At 36.6% G+C, this 22,484-nt stretch overlaps 1 protein-coding gene across 4 annotated transcripts in view; it reads left to right on the forward strand.

Annotated features, from left to right (window-relative positions):
• SPRED1 (sprouty related EVH1 domain containing 1) overlaps positions 1 to 22,484 on the forward strand; it is a 119,209-nt gene that overhangs the window by 91,931 nt on the left and 4,794 nt on the right. For 3 of the 4 annotated variants that reach the window (XM_037143760.2, XM_037143756.2, XM_053665491.1), the window contains one exon: positions 1,793 to 1,945. The exons of the other annotated variant lie outside the window; for it this stretch is intronic. In XM_037143760.2, coding sequence (XP_036999655.1) covers positions 1,793 to 1,945 — 153 coding nt within the window. The remainder of the gene's footprint in view (positions 1 to 1,792; positions 1,946 to 22,484) is intronic. 4 annotated transcript variants of the gene reach the window in all.

The raw sequence follows: 22,484 nt of genomic DNA on the forward strand, positions 1-22,484 counted from the left end.
TCTTGAGTACCATAACTAACCCGAGATTTTTAGTACAAAGTGTACACCCAATTTAGAATAATAAATTGTGATTCAGAGAAGTGCATTGCTTAAATTTTATACCCTAATTGGTTGAGGTTTCAACCTAAAGCCTCTTCTCTCGGGGGTGTCCAATTTGTGAGACTGCACACTGCATGTGGCTCAGGATGGCTATGAATGCAGCCCAGTACAAAACTGTAAATTTTAAAACATTATGATCATAATGCTTAAAACATTGTGAGAGTTTATTTTTATTATATGGTACAATGTATTTAATGTGCTCAAGGCAACTCTTCTTCCAGGGTGGCCCAGAGATGCCAAAAGGTTGGACACCCTTAAACCTTTTCTCCCCCCAGTGTTTTCTGCTATTTAGTTTACTTAATTTTGTTCAGTTACTTGAGTTATTTATTTTAAGAATTCTCTGGAACAAATAAATGTGGTTTTACTCTTTCAAAATTTAATCATGCATTTTGAAAGAATGTTTGCTGGATACCAGTATTTACCCAACTCCTTTCCAATAATTTTGCATTAATTGTTGTGACACATTTGGACAACTGCTATGAAAATTAGCTAAATAGCAATTAACTTCCTTCAGCATAGTTTTAAATAAAAGATTCTTATATTTTTTATTTCAGTTTTGTGCTCCCTGATAAAATAACAGCTTTTAGTTTTCAGAAAATTTTCACACATATTATCCTCTCACTAAGTCCTTGTAATAATCCCTGTCATGAAACAGTATAGGAATTACAGTTATTTGAAAATTGAGGCACTTGGGTTCCAAAGAAATTAAATATCACAAGGTTACTTTGTTCCAGAAAAAAGACTAGAACTTGCATTTGTAAATTTAAAATATCATAGCCATTTAATGAATTTTATGGCTTTATTTTAGAAGTAATACCAAAAACTTTAAATGTGTTTTTTTAATTTAACAAAAGCTTATAAAAGTTTATACCTTTAAATAGCCCCTAATTCTAAATTATTTTAGAATGAGCCAGTGTAAGTGTTTTTGTCATTTTTAATTGGCTGTCACTGCTTCTTCTGAAATAATTATATGGTAATGGGAAAAGTTACAGCAAATAGCCATCTCACTTCTTTTTTAAAAAAAGAAACAATTAAAACTCTTTTAGGGCTTTCTGTTTTGTAGTATGCTAAGTATCACTTAACATTTATTTCTCAGAAATCAAGTGTTTATAAAATTTTAAAAGCATGTTTTTGACTGAGCACATTCCCTTTCTCTAAGTCTTACATGATTTTAATCTTTTGAAATAATCAACGAGTTCAGGCTACTTAGTTCATTCAGTACTCAACAAGGTCATGACTGCTATCTTTCTTTTTTTTTTTTTTTGATTTCCTGTTGTTACATAGTACAGAACAGTTCCTGGTATACATACCTTTCTTTTAACTTGCAAAAGAACACTTGTTGTTTTGTATTTTCTTCCTAATATTTTCTTCTTTTTTTGTGTACACTATCATTTTTAATTCTAACTGAAGGCTTCATTATAACTAGGTATCTCTTTTACCTGTCATGGTTAGTCTTCCAGTTCTTCCTAAGTTGTTTTCTATAAGAAAGCCCAGTTTGCTCATGAAGTTGTTTTTTTTTTTTTAATATTTTATTTTGACATGGTTCCCTAGTCACATACATTTGAGTTTTGGGAATTGCTATTCATAGTGATGGTAGTGGTACATTCTTATTGATTTGCTGAATACTTGTTAGAGTGAAAGTATCTATTTTTTTATATCCTGGTAACTAACGAGTTGGGGGTTGTTTCATTAGGCAACTGAAGAGGATACTCCCAGTTCTCTAGTGAAAGATCATCTTTTCCAGCAAGAGACAGTTGTTACCAGTGAGCCTTATAGAATCTCAAGACCTTCTCCCTTTGAAGATTTGAATGCTAGAAGAGTCTACTTGCAAAGCCAAGCCAATCAGGTGAGAAGCTAAATATTTTCCAGTGTGTTACTTACACGTATAGAAGTCGGATGTGTTAGACAAGGATGTTAAGGCCATCTGCCCTTTATCAGACAAAATTAACAAATAACAACAAGAAACCCAGGAGAATATGATTTATAATGAATCAAAGCCAGAAGAAGATAATAAATATGTAGGCCATAAAGTCCCCTACAGCTGTAATAATTGAGCCATAAATTTGACTTTAAGTTTTCAGTGACAAAGATGAAAAGGAGGAATGTATCAGTTACAATGCTTGTACACTATGTCAATTAATGTAGTTAAAATCCTACCCATTCTATCTACAGGCCAATCAAAATGGTTTTTAAAAAAATTTTAAAATAGTTGCTTCTTCCTGCTAGATAGTATCTGTAACATGTATTAGTATCCAGTGACATAGTGGCTCTACCTAAAGCCCAGCTGATTTCTATTGAATGATTCTCATTTGAACTGAAGACTTCAAACATGTAATTTGTTAGGAAAGAAATGTGCTTACACTGTAGATAAAGTGAGACAAATGAACAATATGATAAAGCATTTAGTTTAACAGATTATTAATATTAATTATTTTATACAATATGTAAGACCCTGTGCTTTAGAATCGACGGATAGAAAGGAAAATAAACCATGGTTTGTGTCCTGAGTGTTTCTGGCGAGGTAATAGATGCATTAGCATAGTGTTACGGGAGCACAGGAGAGGGGCATTGGACTCATTGTAGAAGGTACATATGCCTAAAATTTTTTTCTAGGTATGCCTAAAATTTTCAAGGCAGGAACAATTAACCAATTAAAGAGGGTGGGGCTGGTGATGAGGATTGGGGGGAAAGGACCACCAGGAGTAAGGGGATGAAGGTTTTAGAACAAGTATATTAGCTTGCTCCGCCATAACACAATAGCATAAAAAAGAAATATCTTTAGAGTTCTGAAGACTGGAATCCCGAGATTAGGGTGCCAGCATGGCTGACGTCCTAGTGAGGGCTGTCTTTCTGGATTACAGACAGCCACCTTCTCTCTGTGTCCTCACCTGGCAGAGACAGAGAGAGAAAACATTAAAGTGAACAAGCTCATTGGTGTCTCTTCCTGTAAGGGTGTCTCATTAGACCAGGACCACACCCTTCATGAACTGTTTTAAATAAAAGTCCCATTTCCAAATACCAACACCTTCAGCATTAGAGTTTCATATGAATTTTGTTGGGATATGAACATTTAGTTCATAATGGGAGCAACGTAAAGCAAAGGCATGCATGATCTAGGGCAGAGGTGTCAGACTCATTTTCACCAAGGGCTACATCAGCCTTGCAGTTGCCTTCAAAGGGCCAAATGTAATTTTAGGACTGTGTAAATGTAACTACTTCTTAACTAGGATCAAGGTGCTTGGTGCCACTCCAGTAGAAAAAGGTGTGGGCCCAGATAAAACAGTGGAGGGCCGGATTCAACCTGCAGGCCTCCACCTGCGGTGTTTGCCACCTGTGGTCTAGGGGAAAACCAGCATGGAGAATAAAAAAGAGAGGCAAGTAAGACAAGGGCCAGATTGTTGTGTTTTTGTGTTCTGCAAAAACACTTTGGGCTCTATTTTATTTGTTGCTTCACAAACCTGGGTACACAGTCATGTGCCAGATTTATGGAGTATCAGTTTTACTCAAAAACAAAAACATTCCCAAGTGGTACCAGTTTGCCTTTCCACAAGTGGTGGGAATTTTCCTGAACAATTGGTGCTGCCCGTTTTTCCTCTAAGTTACTTCATTTGGTGAAGTAAAGTAATATTTTATTGTGGCTTTCATTTATAGTTTCATGATTGATACTGATGTTGAACAACCTTTTTCCATTGCCTCTTGACCATTTAGAAATTGTTTTGTGAAGTTTCTGGGATTTTTATGCATCTTATTTTGAGTTACCTTTCTTTTCCTCATTGATTTATAGGCATTATTTTATTTATTTTAGAAATCATTTCTTTTGTTGGATATATATATATTGTAGGTATGTCTGTTGCTTGTGGTTTGCATTTTCACTCTTAATAGTTTCTTTTTCTTAATAAAAATTCTTTATGATCAATAATTATTCAAGTAGTTTATTCCATTATTTATTGTATTTTTTATTACCATTTATCCCCCTTATGCCCTCTTCCACCTCCACCCGCCCCCATCCCCCACAAACACCACACTGTCGTTCGTGTCCATGAGTTCTTTTTTGGTTTTGCTCAGTTCCCCTGAACACCCCCACCCAGAGCTGTCAGCCTGCTCTCCATCTGTGAGTCTGTCTCTGTTTTGCTTGTTAGTTCCGTTTGTTCATTAGATTCCACATATGAGGGAAATCGTATGGTATCTGTCTTTCTCTGACTGCCCAGGTCCATCCATGCTATCACAATGAGTAAATTTTTCCTTTTTACTGCTGAGTACTATTCCATTGTGTAAATGTAACATAGTTGTTGTAGCCACTCAGCTACCAGTGGACACTTGGGTGGCTTCCATGCCTTGACTGTTGTAAATAATGCTCCAATGGACGCAAGGATGCATATATTCTTTTGAATTAATGTTTTGGGTTTCCTTTGGATAAATCCCCAGAAGTGGAATCACCAGTCATAAAGCAGATCCACTTTTAATTTTTTCAGGTATTTCTTGAGAAACCATACTGCTTTCCACAGTAGCTATACCAATCTGCATTCTCACCAGCAATGCAAAAGGGTTCCTCTTTCTCCACATTCTGACCAGCACTCGTTATTTGTTGATTTATTGATGATAGCCATTCTGACAGATGTGAGATAGTATCTCATTGTGGTTTTAATTTGCATTTCTTTGATGATTAGTCACATTGAGCAATTTTCATATGTCTATTAGCCATCTGAATGCCCTCTTTTGGTAAGTGAGGGCCTTTGCCCATTTTTTAACAGGATTGTTTTGGGGGGGTATTGAGTTTTGTAAGTTCTTCATAGCACCATTTTGAGCTGATTCTGCAGTTATATCCTGGTATTGCTTAGCTAGTAATATATTTTTTCAAGGAGGAAGATGAATGAGTCGGCTTAGGGTAGGTTATTATAGCATAAACAGCTGTTCACTCCAGAGTTACAGGATGGACAGATTAGGCAGAGACTAGATAAGATAATGAGCACTTTATCCAACAGTACTGCTTTTAGACTGAGCTCTCATTCCAGTTTCTCACAAGCTTATGGCTTCCCTTTGTGTTCAGTGCCAGAGCCTGGTTTTATCACAGTTGTGGCTGTTTCAGAGGAGAGTTACTTGGCTAATCATCACAGCCTTTGAGTAAGGAGATGCTTCTTGCTGCTTTGTGTAAATTGGATCTGTGAGTTTTGCATTTCCTGCATAGACTTATTATTCTACTATTTTTCTTAAGGTCTGTTTACTTACTAGACTCAAACTAGGCATTAGGGAAAAATTATTCCCTGGATAGACATTTTTGCAGCAATGAGTAAGATTTTGGATTTTAGTCACAGGCAGATATAACTGTAGCTCTTGGCTTTTTAACTTACTCAGAATTACAAAGCTATTAATGCTCTCTGTCTTCCTGTTTCCTAATGTAAATAACAATAATAATAAAACTTCCACAGTATTATTTTAGGGATTTAAAAGTTTATTCATAGGGGTTAATATCCAAAATTTATCAAGAACATACAAAACTCAATACCAAAAAACAGTCCAATTAAAAAATGGGCAAAGGACCACAATAGACACTTCTCCAAAGAGGATATACAGATGGCCAACATTCATATGAAAAGATGCTCAATGTCACTAATCATCAGGGAAAGAAATTAAAACCACAATTAGGTATCACCTCACATCTTTCAGAAGGCTATCATCATAAATCAACAAACAAGTGCTGTTGAGGATGTAGAGAAAGGGGAACCCTTTTGCACTGTTGGTGGGAATGCAGATTGGTATAGCCACCGTGGAGAGTAGAGTAGTATAGAGATACCTCAAAAAATTAAAAATGGTTCTGCCTTTTGACCTAGTGACCCCACTTGTGGGGATTTATCCAAAGAAACCCAAAACACTAATTCAAAAGAATATATGCACCCTATGTTCATTTCAGCACTACTTACAACAGTCAAGATATGGAAGGAACTCAAGTGTCCCTCAGTACCTGAGTGGCTAAAGCAACTATGATACCTTTACACAATGAAATAGTACTCAGCTGTAAAAAAGAGAATTGTGCCGTTTGTCACAGCATGGATGGACCTGGGTAACATTACACTAAGTGAAACAAGCCTGTCAGAGAAAGACAAATACCGAATGATTTCCCTCATGTGAAATCTAATGAACAAACTGAACTAACAAAACAGAAACAGGCACATAGATGGGGAGTGGGATACAGCTGGGGGGACAGAGGTAGGGAGTGAAGGGATTGAGCAAAAAGGAAAAAGGACACATGGACAACAGTGTGGTGATTGCTGGGTGGCAGAGAGTAGGAGGGGACTAAATGGTAATGGAAAAAATACAATAAAGATTAAATTAAAAATATAAATAAAATGTAGACATTTAAAAAGTAAAATCAAAATGCCTGGCAGTAGTAGTTCGTTGCAAATCTATAGTAATTCTCTGTCTGCTATGTTAAGAAGCGGGATAAAATCCAAACAGGAATGACATTGGAAACCCACACTGTGCAGGGAAGAATAGCCATTTACAGAATCACTTTAGAACATTGACCTTCCTTTCTTATAAAAAATATAAAGCATACATTGTAATTCTCCCAGTTTCTAATTCGTTGGTTTCTGTGGTTGTGGGAAAACTGTAATTTTATCATATTGTTAAAAGTTTATTTCTGGTCCTGGTTGGTGTGGCTCTGTTGGTCAGAGCTTCATCCTACAACCAAAAGTTTGCAGGTTTGATCCCCAGTTCGTGCACAGGTGTGTGCAGCCCCTGGTCCAGCCTCAAACAAAACCCAGTCTCAGCACATCAGGAGGCAACCAATTCATGCTTCTCTCTTGCATAGATGTTTCTCTGTCTCTTGAAAAGCAATTTTAAAAAATCCTTGGGTGAGGATAAAAGAAGAAAATCTTTTAAAAAAAGTTTATTTCTGTTCATAAAAAAAGCTCATTCATATTCATACACACATTGATATGTATGTCACATATATGCACGTGACGAACGTTAGAACACCTGTGTGCCAGGCCCCTGTTCTAAGCCCTGGCAGTAGCTTTGCACAAGACTGATATGAGTCTCACAAAGGATATAAAGGATATAAAGGGATATATCCTTTTGAGCCACGAGGGAGATGGATAATAAATAACTTTTATAACCACTATTATTTCAGATAGTAGTAAGCACTAAGAAACAAAGTAATTGGAAATGGAATAGTAGAAGGACAGAAAGGCCTATGTGGCTGTAGCTTAGTTAACTAAGGTGGTAATACTACAAGTCACAATTAGAGAACCTGGTAGTGTTTGCATAGTGTAGGCAATTGGGAGGGTTTGGAATGTTGTTTTGGTTTTAATGGAAGCTTTTCAAAGGTGTTTAATTTCTAATAAAGGCCTTATTTGCATTTTTAAAACATAGCTACTACGTGGAGAATGGACAGAGTATGGTCATAGGTAGAATTATGACCAGTTTGTCTAGTTAAATGATGTTGATAATTTGAACTAGGAAGAGATGATGAGAAATGGTTGAATTGAGAGTAAATTGTTAGGAAGGGGGGAAAAAACCACTTCATACTGGATTAGACATGGAATATGAAGGAAAGAAGAGTTGATAACTTCTGAGTTTGAGGTCCAAGCACTTGAGTGGATGAAAATGCTATCACCTGAGATGGAAAAGTTTGGGGAAGACTATCTCTGTCACCTCCAATATAATAGCACTGCCACTTCCTTCTTGTGTCAGGGAACATAAGAGTGATTTGCCTGATCTCAAAGAGCTATTTGTTAGAGACCACAGGCATTTTTAGAACATGTAGCCACTTATATTCTGAATAAAGTATGTCACAATTAAATAAACTGTCATGATTATTAGTGGCTGCAAAAGACATAACTTGTCCTACAGCCAGCACAAATGATACAAAATTTTAAAAGTCAAGAAAAAATAAAGCAGTACTTTAAGTAATTAAAATAAAAAATTAAACTGCATTTGAACCAAAAACTGAGAAAGTGGGGGTAAAAGTATGCCAAAGAATAGGTGGAGTGGAGTGTAAAGACACGTTTCCCAAACTGGTATGGAGTAGGAAATTACAAGTGTGAAATCTTAAAGGGAAACAGCTTAAAAAGGAAAAAATATATAGCAATTATTTAAAAAGCAAACATTTAAGAAAGTAGAGCAGTAAGAGGGGTAAATGATAAATTTAAGAACAATGAAAAGAAAAATATTTTCTAAACATTATGATGATTTGAAATAGTCTGGAAACATCCCTGGCTGGTGTGGCTCAGTGGATTGAGTGCTGGCCTGCGAATCAAAGAGTTACCAGTTCAGTTCCCAGTCAGGGCCCATGCCTGGGTTGCTGGCTAGGTCCCCACTAAGGGATGTGCAAGAGGCAACCACACATTGATGCTTCTCTTCCTCCCTTCCTCTCTGCCTAAAAATAAATATATAAAATTTTTTTAAATGTTAAAAAATGAAACCGCCTAAAAACAAAAGTTGAAGAAATATATACATCCTAAGATACTATTTCTAATTTTGTTGTGGTTACTGGTGCTCCTTGTTTTAATGTAAAATAGGCAGGACAGAGCAAATAGTTAATATGTTTTATTGTTGCCATTTATGTAAAACAAGTCATAAATTGGTATGGAACTTGACCTCTTACACTGTTAGGGTTCCTTGAAAAGGATGACATGACAGGGTGAATTGTCCTCAAGTAGAGAGCTAAAGGAACCCTGCATCAGATCGAACACTCACTGTTTCAGCTTTTGCCTCAAGTTAGGTCCAGTAGACGGCTAGCTCTTGGGGTGGGCGGTGGGGGTGCATGTGCTTGCAAGCACGTAGATGTACTTGTGAGCACATGTGTTGGTTTTCGGTGGAAGAGGCATGGTAAATGCTGTGGTTGGAGGGCTGCTGTGTTGATCTGACATAAAGACAAGCCTGATTCCAGGGGTAGCACTGCTAGTTCTCTTCTGAGTGAATTAAGCAGTCCATAAGTAAACATTTATTTTCACTATGATCTTGCTGGATTCATGACTTCGTAGAACAGGTTAAATGCTAGCAGACTTTAATGCTGTTATGGCCATGGTATCCCCCCTTTTTCCTGAGTAAATTTTTTAACCCCCCCAGGAACTTTGGTCACTCAAGGAAAGCAGGTCTCAGTAAGAGTCACAGTAACAGTGTGAATCTGTTATCTAGTTTTTTGTGATGATTATCCTAAGTATTTCTCATGATAATATAGTTTTCAATTATTTTTACTTACCTGAAATTTTACTTTTTCTACTCACATCACATTTCATAGCCCGTTTCACTTTTGTATTGGCCATTTTGAAACACATTAGTTTTGTCATCAATTCTCAGGATGATTTTTTTCTTCTCAAAAGACAAGCGAAGGCTCTCGTTTCTTTGATAGTATTTGATTGTCTTATTTGTTGTTCTGTCAAACACATGAGTGTTTCTGTTCCCCACTGCATTGGAACTGCAACATACACTATATCCTTGACCTTTTTTCCTCTCACGTATTGCAGAAGAAATGGTATGTGAAGTAGCATAATGAAACCTGTTAGTATTCCTGCCATTTGTTTTCCATTAACTTCTACAGAAAATAAATATATTACCGAAAGCAACACTCAAATTTCTGAGAATCATTCTGCTTTTACTTTGGGGAGGGTGACTCTTGTAGGCAGACTAGCTGTTAAAGTGTTCTGTTTGTTTTTATGTTTAATGATTTATTCCGCCTTTATAATTGTCTCAGGAAATCGAAAAGACTGTTAAAAATAAGAATGAGATTTTATAGCCCTTTGGTGCTTCACTAAATGCTTTTGAGTCCAATATTTTATTTGAGCAAAGCCAAAATCTTTAGTTTTTACCAGTGAAGAAATTCATGCATAGAATCATTAAGTGCCTGAACAAAGTCACTAGATTAGTAATTGTTGAATTATTGAAATTCTAATGTTATTTAGAAATGGTAAGTAAGCTTCCTCCTTCTTTTTATTCTAGCTCAGATTAAAATGTTTCCCTTTATGGCATATAGGCAGCTTTATATTTCATAAAATCTGATGATTACAGTTTTTAATCTTTATCATAGCTGGTGCCTGCTCTGTGCTGAGTACTGTTTAAAGTACTTACGTAATTCATTTTAATTCTCACAACAGCCACTATGACAAACTGCCTCAATTTGGGGGTAGAAATTATCTATCATTTATGCATTTTTGTGTAAGTTTATTATGAAATACAAGAAATGCAGGAAAATTTTATATTAAGATATTGGCACCAGAAGAGGGGGGAAAGGTAATTCTAAACCCGTTTTACTTTGAGCAATATAATAGCAAGAATAAAAACAAAAGGTAATCTACATATCCTTTTCAGGAATTGGGGACATCAGAACATTATCTGTAGTGATATTTGCTCATAAACTTCAAGGATTCTTAGTAAGGCATTTTAAGTCTTGAGATACACACTTGAACACTTTTTTAAAAAATATATTTTATTGATTATTCCATTACAGCTGTTCTATTTTCCCCTTTTATTCCCCTCCCCTCTCCACACCCCCTCCCCCACCACTCCCCCCCTTTAGTTTATGACCATGTGACTCAAGTTCTTTAGATTCTATATTTCCCATACTATTCTTGCTCTCCCCTATCTATTTTCTACCTACCGTCTGTGCTACTTATTTTCTCTACCTTCTCCGCCCTTATCCTTCTCCCACTACCCTGTTGCTAACCCTCCTTGAGATCTTCATTTCTATGATTCTGCTCCTGATCTAGCTATCCTCTTAGTTTGCTTTTGTTTTAGGTGTGGTTATTAATAACTGTGAGTTTGCTGTCCTTTCACTGTTAAATATTGTACAAAATATGTTTTAACATCTCAAGTAATGGGCAGAAAAACTCATCTCCTGGGAGGAAAGAATTGAAATACGCACATCCTAAACTAAGTCACTGATTAATACCATTGAGCAAGAAGAGAAAGCCTGGTGAATGTAACACAAACTTACAGTAGACTAATAGTCATCATCCAGATCCTAGGAGTTTGCTTCTCCTACCTTCTTTGGCTGAGGGAACCATAAACTTGTAATTTTTTTGTTTGTTTGATTGATGGGAGGGAAAAGACTGAACTCTTCTTCCAGAATGGCAAGAGGTGATGGTAGTGGTGTGGTGGTTGAGGGAGTCACCATGTAGAACAGTGCGACATGATGCTCCGTAACTGCGGGGAGGGACGTGAGCGTGTCCGGGAGGTAGCCCTCACCATGGGAATTTTGAACATGGCTTCAAAATTCCCATGAGCCAGCCAGACTATCTGAATCTCAATTCCAGCTTCCTTACTATTGATACTTTTCTTCACCTCCAAGATTGATGAAACATAGAGAAACAAGAGTTACAGTGTATGAGTTTGCATAACTAGATGTTTAAACATTTGCTGATGTCAAAATAAGTGAACTTAGTTTATTAGGAATTAGAATGGAATGGAAAACCTATTCCATTCTAATTCCTAATAAATATAGATTTAATAAATAAATATTGCAGGAGTTTCTTAACAGGAGTAATGCACGGTTGCGTTCAGCACAGTACTGTTATCATTGTGTACCAGTTGTCCATTTGGATGTCACCCAAAAGATCTCACAGGATGAATTTTTCTTAGTACAGAATCTAGCCTTCAGCTCGCAGATCAGAAACCTTATTTTGTCATGATATCAAGGCTGGAGTCATCTTTCAAATATTAAAACAATGAAGTTCAGGAAAGCAATATGTAAAAGTCATACTGTGAAATTTAATTTAAGCACTGACCAGTGTGGTTCAGTTGTTTGGGTGTCGTCCTGCAAAATGAAAGGTTGCAGATTTGGTCCTCAATCCAGGCATGTGTGAGAGGCAACCAATTGATGTTTCTCTCTCACATTGATGTTTCCTTCTCCTCCCTTCCTCCCTTCCCTCCAAAAATTGTAATTTAAGCTATCACATGGACTGTAGTACTCATAGCAGCTTGTTTGGTACATAGTTTGAATAAAGTAGATCTTCGTGAGATACCCTATCGCCGCGTAAAGGTAGCTTTGTCTGTGTGTACCCTCAGCAGAGTAGTTAAATGCTGTGAATGTTTAACTGCATTTGCCTGGAATAGCTTGACAGACCCTTCTCTACAAGAAAGGAACAGCCTTACCAAAAGAACTAGACTACCTCAATGTCAAGAAATATGATGAGTCTAAGATTTTACTTAAAAATTTCTAAGTTAAAAGCTAACGTAAAAGCTGTGAAGTTAACTCGCCAGTTGTATGGATGCTGCCAGAAGGCTAGTGGGGCTAGTAGATCAGAGACAGAGGACTTCATTGCTCACAGTACAATAAAGAGGCTTGAGCTTCATGTTTGTGTTGGTTCCCCTTGCCCCCCGAGGCCCACGGGGATGGTGCTGAGCTGCTCAGGTGGATGTTACACACACACTGAACACCTTAGCCCAGGGAACCCAAGTCTTTCCTAATGGGCAATAAGACTACCTGACTTTCATCATGGAGGGAGACTGCTTTTGTTACACTGGACACTAAACAATCTAACTTCAAAGGGGAGACACTGTGTCTTTCAAGGGTTTCACTAAACACACATCTTTGAGAAGACAGCCTGAAACACAGGCAGACTGTGCATCCCTGCTCACTAGATCTGCAGAAGACCCATGGAGAATTGTCACTAAGACTGGCTTTAGTTTTTTTTTCCTCCAGTGTTTGTTATTGACTCCATGGGCTATTTAAATCCTTTTGATGGATAGGTACATTCTTTTAAAATGCTAATGCTCTCATTCAGGTTTTAGTTCAGTCTAATAGGCCTAGAAGCTATTAATGACTCCTTGACTAAATTTTGCTTACTTTCAAGTTCCTGGAGGTCATTTTACTATAAAGAAATAAGAACCCATGTATCAATGAGCTTATGATCAAAGATTTATGACATATTTCATACATAGAAAACAAGACATTGTAATAAACACCCCCATTCCTATCTACTTGACTTCATCCCCAGAGGTTACCATTACCTTGGCTTGTGTTTGCTTAGATTTCCTCTGCTTTTTGATTCTTCTGCCACAGATTTTTTTTCTGCCAGTGGGTATTTCAGTTGTTCCCATAATTTTGTTATTAGGCACACTGCTATTACAAACTTTCTCGTCCCCAGCTATTCATGCATGAGTTTCTCTAAGGCTGTATAGGAATGGGCTTTTGAGGTTGATGTGCTACAAAAGTCTCTGGGGTGAATTAGTCTATAGCAGCGGTCCCCAGCCTGTTTGGCACCAGGGACCAGTTTCGTGGAAGACATTTTTCTAGGGGGAGCAGAGGGGATGGTTTGGGGATGATTCAAGCACATTACATTCAGACTCACCTCCTGCTGTGTGGTCCAGTTTCTGACAGGCCCAGACTGGTGCTGGTCCGCAGCCCAGAGTTTGGGGACCCCTGGTCTGTAGGATTCACGTGTTCCATGAGTGCAAGAGATGTATACTGAGGATTTGAAAGACTATAGAAACAGCTGTGGTTGTTCCTTTACAAACTAGTTTTAACTACATGTTCCTTATGTATTATAATAACCTTGCTACTAAGTGATAAAATTTTCAGTGTCACTTCTCCTTTTTCAGTTTTATTTGTGGCAGTATCACCGAGTTCATGGTTGCATTTCACTCTCTGTAGGGGTTTGGTGAACAGACATTCTAAATTTTAATGCAGTTGAATTTATCATTCTTTTCCTGGTGGTGGTTTATAAATGCCTCCCTATCCTTATTTCAAAGATTTTCTCTCTATTCTGGTCTAAAAGTTTTAGTTTTGCCTATAACCCAGTTTAAACTGATTGCTCATCTGTGAGAGGAGTCCAGTTTTATTTTTACCATGTGTGTAATTAATTGCTTCAGCTCCATTCGTTGGGATCTTTCCTCCACTGACACAGAGCACTGTGTCTGTCGTGTGTACTGTTTCCACACTTGGAGAGACCCGGTTCTGGTCTTCCTGGTCTGGTCTGTTGGTCCTCTTTCCTGCCATCGGTGTCACCTTGTCGTCTTCTCCTTTGTAGAATTACGGGAGCTCTGTAAGAAGCCTTACTATCTGTAGAGTAAGTGCTCCTACCTTCTTGTTCCTTTAGATTTAAAACAATATTTGGCTGTTTTGGAGAAAATGTAGAATCAGCTTATCAAATTTGGTGAGAAATTCATTTGCAGCCTGCATTTTAATTGCACTGAATCTCTATTAGTTTGGGGGAAAATTTAGCCTTATTCATGACTATAATCCGTCCCTCTGTTTAGCTCTTCTATAGCTCTCAATAAAGCCTTGCACTTTCTTCATGGAAAAAAATCTATGAGATTTATTCTTTGTACCATTGTAAATATAATCTTTTTAAAATTCCATATTGTTACTCCAAGGACCGTATACTAATACCATACGGACCCCCTACTGGACTCAACTGTCTGTCGCCAGTAGGAAAGACATCTTTCAATGCCAGAGATTAGTGAAAAGGCAAGAAAATGTTTATTTAATGCTATACAGACTTAAAGTAGCGACCCAATGTCTTCATTAAAATATCGAAGTCCTTCAGGATACCCACAGATGCCCACAGCTTCCTTCTCCCCCACCCTAATTCAGAGTACCGTAACTCAGAAAATGAAGCAAAACTCCAAGGTCCAGGCTCCTGTCTCCATCCAGGCAGGATCTCTGATTACTCCAAAGCCATGTGGCACCTTCTCATGGTCTGCTGGCAAGAGTTCTTTGCACCCATTTTCCAGGCAAAGTCTCTTCTTTCCTTCACCAGAGCTTCGGGGGTCTGCACTCTGGCCAAACTCTGTGGACCTCTTTTCCTGGCAAAGCCAAGAGGGGGTCCTCACTCTGGCAAAACCTCTTGGCTCTTTCTCAATGGCTGTCGTGTCTGGGTTTAAATCCCTGTGCCAGTCTTCCTCTGTACCCCCATTTCTGTCTCCTCCCACAATCAGTTGCACCTGCCAGCATTCCTGTATTATTCTAAGTTTATTGGGCTGCCATCGTGAGTGTAGGCAGGTATGGCCCCATGTCATGGAGCCAATCCTCTCCAAGCTCCCACAGGGCAAGCGCTGTAACTTGGGGGACCTGCCCCCCAGTTACATCTTGGGGAGAAGTGACTTCCATCCCCCTGGCTCCAAGCACAGGCCACAGCTATTTAACATATCTAAGCCACCCACCAAAGGCTATAGGTATGTTAAATGACCATGCCATGGTCCAGAACTGCAAGGCTGTGGCTGTACAAAACAGCCCTGCACGTTCCTTCTCCATGTGTCCCTTCCCCCAACTCACACCTGTGGGGGAAGGGGTGAGGACATCTTATATGTCTCCAACATTTCCTAGACACCTTGAGTTCTGGACCCCATCCTAAATCCCTTTTTGCCCCACCCCCCCTCTTGGCTGCACCCTGTATCAGTATTACCAGCTTTGAAGAAGCATCTCCCATGGTTTCTTCTACTAATAAATCCCTCTAAAGACCTAGAGCAATAGCATCACACTCCCAGGGTATTCAAAGCCGTGGTGAGTTGGGGTGTGTCTCACAATATCTGTGCTTAGTGAGTGCAGGGAGTCAGCGTGGTCTGTCTTTTCACATAAAGATTGGGTGAGAGGATTAATATTAGACTATTAACTCAGTTTCAAAGTGTGTTTTGGTGCTGTTTGTGACTTTTTGTCTGAGGCAGTCAAATTGGAGTAGTAAGTTAAAAAGTGGGCAATTTTACTTTTAAAAACAAAGCTCAAAAATGTGTTTAATACATAACTTGTTATTGTATTTGTTTTGAGAACTGCATCTATTAGGGAAAAACAAAAAATCTTCTCGCTACATTCTTTTGTATAATGCTCTTCCATTAAAAAAAAATCTGAACAAATGCTTGCTTTATTCAGGGTTTACTTTAACTTTCTTTTTCTTTACGAAGCTTTCCCAGACCATTTAATCATAGTGATTTCTTCCTCCATTAATTCCTGAATTCTTACATATTTCAGCTGAAGTTTTAGTTATATAACTTTGAAGTTTATGCCTTATCATCCTACCTGTGAGGATAAGAGCCATTTTTATACTTCATTGTGCCTTCCACAGAGATGAGTACTGTGTACTTGTTAGGAAATCAAAATATAGTTGAATATTGAAACTAAAAGTAAAACTGCATGGGAAGTGTTAGCTCCTAATTTTTCATACTGGGCAGAAGTAACTGGACGTAGAAGAGTGGATAATAAAGATGGTTTAGAGAATATCTCCACGATCCACTTCATCCCACATCAGTCCTTTAGTTATACAGCATAATTAAAGTTGAAATGCTTTTGTTTCTCTTTATGGCTTATGTAATTAAAGTACTAGTGAGAGTGACATTTCAAAACTATAGGGAACAGGCTGAGAAGGAGATAACCTCTTTAGTTTTTAACTAATTTTATTAAACTTCCTTCAGTATTTAAGACACTGAGTAACTGGTTCAAGTTGGATATATCCATTTAAATTCTTTATTGAATCGAAGTACACAAACTTTTTAATTCAGAATTTTATTTTTAGGGATTTGTGGTACAGATAGACCTGGACATCTGTACTAAAGGTAAATGTATAAGATATTTGTTGCAATACTGTTTATAACATCTGAAGACTGGGAAAAGTATGAGTATATTAACCAGACTAGTTAAATTAATTGAAAGTCATTCATTTGATGAAATATTGAGCTGCTATTAAAAAAATAAGGGTAGGAAAAAAAAGACAAAACCAAAAAAGAAAGAAGAAAAATTTAATTAGAAAAAAGAATAAGGTTATAATAATTAACAGAAAAGTGTCTGTGATGTATCATTAAGCATAAAAAACAAAGCACAGTACAAAGGGCCCTATTTAAAATTTAAAATGTTAAAGATCCATATATATTCACGCATGCATTTGTGAATGTAAATTAACACATAGCCATAAAGCGGAAGTTACCCCTAGAGCAGTACATTTGTTATAATTACATACATTGACACATCATAATCATTCACAGTTATAGTTTATGTTACAGTTCACTCTTAGGGTTGTATATTCTCTGGATTTAGACAAATGTATAATGACATGCATCTGTCATTATAACTCATAAAAAATTATTTCACTGCCCTAAAAATCTGTGCTCTACCTATTCATCTCCTCTCCACCTACACTCCTATAACCCCTGATAACCACTAATATTTTTTACTATTTCTATTTTTACTGTTTCTAATATAGCAGTATATCGTGCAGTTGGAATCCAACACCACGTAGCCTGCCCAATTGGTTCCTTTTGCTTAGTAATATGTGAGGTTCTTTGCCTTTTCTTTTTGACACTAATATTCCATTGTCTGAATGTAGCACAGTTTATTCATTCACCCCATGAATCTTGGTCACTTCCAGGTTTTTTGACAATTATGAATAAACTTAATACAAACATTTGTGTACAGGTTTTTGTGTGGACATAAGTTTTCTAATTCTTTGGGTAAATACCACATGGTGCGGTTGCTGGGTCATATGAAAAGAGGATCTTTCATTTTTGTAAGAAATTGTTGTACCATTCTGCATTCCTACCAGCAATGAGTAAGGTTTTGTTGCTCCACATTATCACCAGGATTTGGTATCGTCATTGTTCTGGATATTGGCCATTCCAACACCTTAGGTCCTCAAGGTCGTTTCATTGTAACGTGGATGAAATGCCTACGAACTTGACTCTTGCTTGTATGTTAGCCTGTGGTAAAGTTGGTTTTGTTATGTCATGTAGCTGCAGCTCAGGAACCTATCAGTGGTGTTAAGTGAGGGCTTACAGTAGCTGTGTAATGCTATCTCATTTTAATTTACATTTCCCTAATGATTTACAGTGTGGAGCATCTGTATATCTTCCTTGGTGATGTGTCTGATGAGATCTTTGGCCCATTTTTTAATCACATTGATTGGTTTCTTCCTGGATTTTTTAAGAGTTCTTTGTATATTTTGGATAAAAGTCCTTTATTGGATATCTTTTACAAATATTTTCTCCCAGTCCCTGTCTTGTCATCTGATTCTCTTGACATATTTTACAGAACAGAAATTCTTAATTTTAGTGAAATCCATTTTATTTGTTTCCACCAAATTGTATGTTTTTAATTCAATCTTTATTGTATTTTCTCCATTACCATTTTTATATCTCTCATTGTCCACATCCATGAGCCCCTTTTCCTTTTTGCTCAGTCCCTCCAGCCTCTAATATCCCCACCCCACTAGCTGTCATCTGCTGTCTCTGAGTCTGTCCCTGTTTTGCTTGTTAGTTCAGTTTCTTCATTAGATTCCACATATGAGTGAAATCATGTGGAATTTGTCTTCCTGTGACTGACTTATCCATTTTATCATTTATTTCTTTCATGTATCAACATTATTGACCTCGTATCCCACAACTTTGCTATAATCATTAACTAGTTGCAGGAGTTATTTTGTTGTTGATTCTTTTGTATTTTTTACATAGGCGATCATGTTACTTATGAATAAAGGCAGTTTTATTTCTTTCCTAAACTATATCTTTATTTTCTTATTGCATTAGCTAGAAATTTACTATGGTATTTAAAAGGAGTGATGGGAGGGGACATTCAGGTTTCTTGCCATTAATTTTGAGGTTAGTAATTTTTTTGTAGATATTCTTTATAAGCCAAGGAAATTCTCTGCTATCCCTAGATTACTGAGAGTTGCTTTTATAAATGGGTGTTGGATTTTTGTTAAATTCTTTTTCTCTATCTATTGATGAGATCGTGTAATTTATCTTTTTTACTTTGTCGATGGATTACATTAATTGATTTTTTTTAATATTGAACGAGCCTTATATAGAATAGGATAAATCCCATGTGGTCATAATGTATAATTCTTTTTATACACTGTTGGATTTAACTTGCTAATATTTTGTTGAGGATTTTTGCATCAATGCTTATTTGAGGTACTGGTCTATAGTGTTGTGGGACTTGTTTTGTTTTGTTTTGTTTTGTTGTCTGGTTTTAGTATGGGGGTAATATTAGCTCATAGAATGAGTTAGGAAGTCTTTGGAAGTATTTGGATCTTGTTTGGATCTTCCGTAGGAGATTGTAGAAAATTGGTATAATTTATTCCTTAACTGTTCGTTAGAATTCACTAGTGAATCCATCTGAATCTGGTGGTGTTTTGAAAGGGTAATGATTCAACTTCTTTAATAGATACAGACCTCTTCATATTGTCTGTTGAGTTTTGGGAGATAGTGGCTTTCAAGGAATCAGGTTCATCTAGGCTATCAAATTTGTGGGTATAGAGTTGTTCATAATATTCTTTTATTATCCTTTTAATTTCCATGGGATCTGTAGTGATATTTCCTCTTTCATTTCTGGTATCAGTAATCTTTCCTCTTTTTCTTAGGTAGCCAGACTAGATAAAGGCTTTTCAATATTGTTGATCTTTTCAAAGAACTAGTTTTTGAGTTCATTAGTACTCCTTTGATTTCTATTCTAATTCTACTCTTTTCTTCTTATTTTGGATTTAATCTTTTTCTGCTTTGCTAAGGTGGGAACTTAACAGTACCGATTTTAGATGTTTCTGCCTTTTCAGTGCTATCAGTTTCTGTCTAAGCATTTGTTTCACCATGTCCCACCAAGTTTGGTAAGTTTTTATTCCATTTAGTTAAAAAGTACCTTTTAATTTTTTTTAGATTTGTTTTTGACCCATATATTATTCAGAAGCATGTTATGTAATCTACATATATATTGGGATTTTAAAATCCTTTTCTGTCAGCCATTTCTAGTTTAATTGCTTTGTAGTCTGAGACCAAACATTGTATGAATTCATTTTTTTAAATTTTGTGAAAAGTCTGGTTTTTGGCCCAGAATGTGATCTGTCTGGGTTAATGTTCCATGTGAGTTTGAGAATAATGTATATTCTGCTGTTGCTGGGTGAAGTAGTCTATAGATGTCAGTTATATCCACTTGATTGATGGTTATTGAGTTCAGTTTTGTCCTTAGTGATTTCCTGCCTGTGGGATGTCTAGTTTCTGATAAAGGGGTGTTGAACTCTCCAGTGTGATAGTGGGTGCATCTTTGCTTCAGTAATTTGTCACTCTTTTGTTAAGCACACACTTGCTAAAGATTGTTTTGTCTTGGAGAATTGACCCCTTTATCTTCATGTAATGCCCTTTATTATCATTGTTAACTTCTTGCTTTGACATCTATTCAGAAGTTAATGCAACTACTTCCACTTCCTTTTGATTAGTGTTAGTATAGTATATTCTCCATCCATTAACTTTTATTTTATGTATTTCTTTCTATTTATAGTGTGTTTTATATAGACAGCATATAGTTAGGTATTATTTTTTTATTCACTCTGGCAGTCTTGTCTTTTAATTAGTATATATAGGCCATTAATGTTCAAAGAGATCATTGATATAATTGATATAATCTCTATCAAATTTTCTATAGTTTTCTATTTGTTACCCTTATTCTTATTCTACTTTTGTTTTCCCCTTTGCCAAAGTATTTGGTGCATTTATTAAACATTTTATATGATTTCATTTTCTCTTCTTTTTCACATATCAGTTATACTTTTTAAAAAACTTTTCAGTGGTTGCTCAACAGTTATGATTACTTCATGTCCTTTTCAAATAACACCAAACCACTTTACAGGTAGTACAGGTTATCTTATAATAACAAAATAATCCTCATCCCTCCTTCCCATCCCTGTACCCTTGCTGTTATTTATTTTGCTATATATAAGCATATATATGTATATGTATATGTATATATAATCATACATTATCAAATTATTACTATATTTTAGAAAAAACTTTGTTAGATTAATTAAGAAGAAAAATAAAAGGTTATTTTCAATTTTTTTTTATGCTCTTCCATTTTTATTTAGATTTGAGTTTCTGGCCTATATTATTTTCCTTCTCTTTAAATTTAGAACTTTTATTACCATTTCTTGTGTGGCAGGTCAGTTGTCAACAAATTCCCTCCGTTTTCGTTTGCTTGAGAAAATCTTTATATCTCTCTCTTTTACTTTAAAAATATTTTTAAAAGATTTTATTTATTTACATTTGTAGAAGGAGAGGAAGGGAGGGAGAAATAGAGGGAGAGAAATATCAGTGTGGTAGAGATATATTGATCAGTTGCCTCTCACATGCCCCCAGCAAGGGACCTGGCCTACAACCCAGGCATGTGCCCTGACGGGGAATTGAACCAGTGGCCCCTCTGTTTATAGGCCAGTGTTCACTCCATGGAGCCATAGCATCCATAGGATTCTCTCCTTTACTTTTGAAGGATAATTTCACAGGTAATAAAATTCTAGGTTGGTGGCCTTTTTCTCTCAACACTTTGTAATAATGTTTCATTCCATTGTCTTCTTACTTGCATGGTTTCTGAGGAGAAATCAGATGTAATTTTCATCATTGCTTCTTTATGAATTAGAGTTCTTTTCTGACTTCTTTTAAGATTTTTCTTTATCTTTGATTCTTTTTTTTATAGTTTGAAAATATGCTTAGGTGCACTTTGGGGGGCATTTATCCTGCTTGGTCCTCCCTGAGCTTCCTGGATCTGTGGTTAACATTAACATAGGTAAATTACCAGATGTTATTACTGCAAATATTTCTTCAGTTCCATTCTTCTTCTGATACTTCTGTTTCACATGTTACACCTCCATGGTTGTCCCATGGTTCTTTAATATTTTGTTCATTTCTTTCTGTCTTTGTTCTCTTTGCCTTTCTTTTGGAGATATGTATTGATGTATTCTCAAGCTTAGAGATTCTTTTCTCAGCCATGTCCACTCTACTAAGCTTGTCAAAGACATTCTTCATTTCTCGTAGGGTTTTGGATCTCAAGCATTTCTCTTTGGTTCCTTATTAGGATGTCTGTCTCTGCTTTCTTTGCTCATTTGTTCTTTTTTAAAAAATTTTATTTACCAGCTTGAGAGAGAGAAAGAGAAACATCGATTTGCTATTCTACCCATTTATGCATTTATTGGTTGACTCTTGTATGTGCCCTGACTGGGGATAAAACCCACAACCTTGGCCTATCAGGACGACACTCTAACCAACTGAGCTGCCTGGCCAGGCTGTTCATTTGTTCTTGCATGCCGTTTACTTTATCTGTTAGAGCCCTTAGCATATTAATGATAGTTTTGAATTCCTGGTCTGACAATTCCAACATCCCTGTCATGTCTGGTTTTGATGCTTGCTCCTTCACTTCAAATTCAGCTTTCTTTACCTTTTTTTTAATAGCTTGACATGATGTACTGGATAAACGGAGCTCTTATAAATAGTAATATAGTTACTCCTTTTAGTAATTTTGGGCCAAATGTAGAGTTTCTTGCCCCTAGTTAAGGAGTAGTTACAGTTATATAGTCCAAAAATTACATTTGGTCTTTTAAAGGCAACCAGGAGGCTGATGTGGCCTCCTGGTGAAAATGAGTTGGATACCTCTGCCATATAGCATTTAACTCTCCAAGTTTTCCACACTGAGCCTCCAGCAGTTC

Source organism: Artibeus jamaicensis, unplaced genomic scaffold, assembly GCF_021234435.1.
Source record: "Artibeus jamaicensis isolate MK-2021 breed Jamaican fruit bat unplaced genomic scaffold, CSHL_Jam_final contig_1132, whole genome shotgun sequence".
Lineage (NCBI taxonomy): Eukaryota > Metazoa > Chordata > Mammalia > Chiroptera > Phyllostomidae > Artibeus > Artibeus jamaicensis.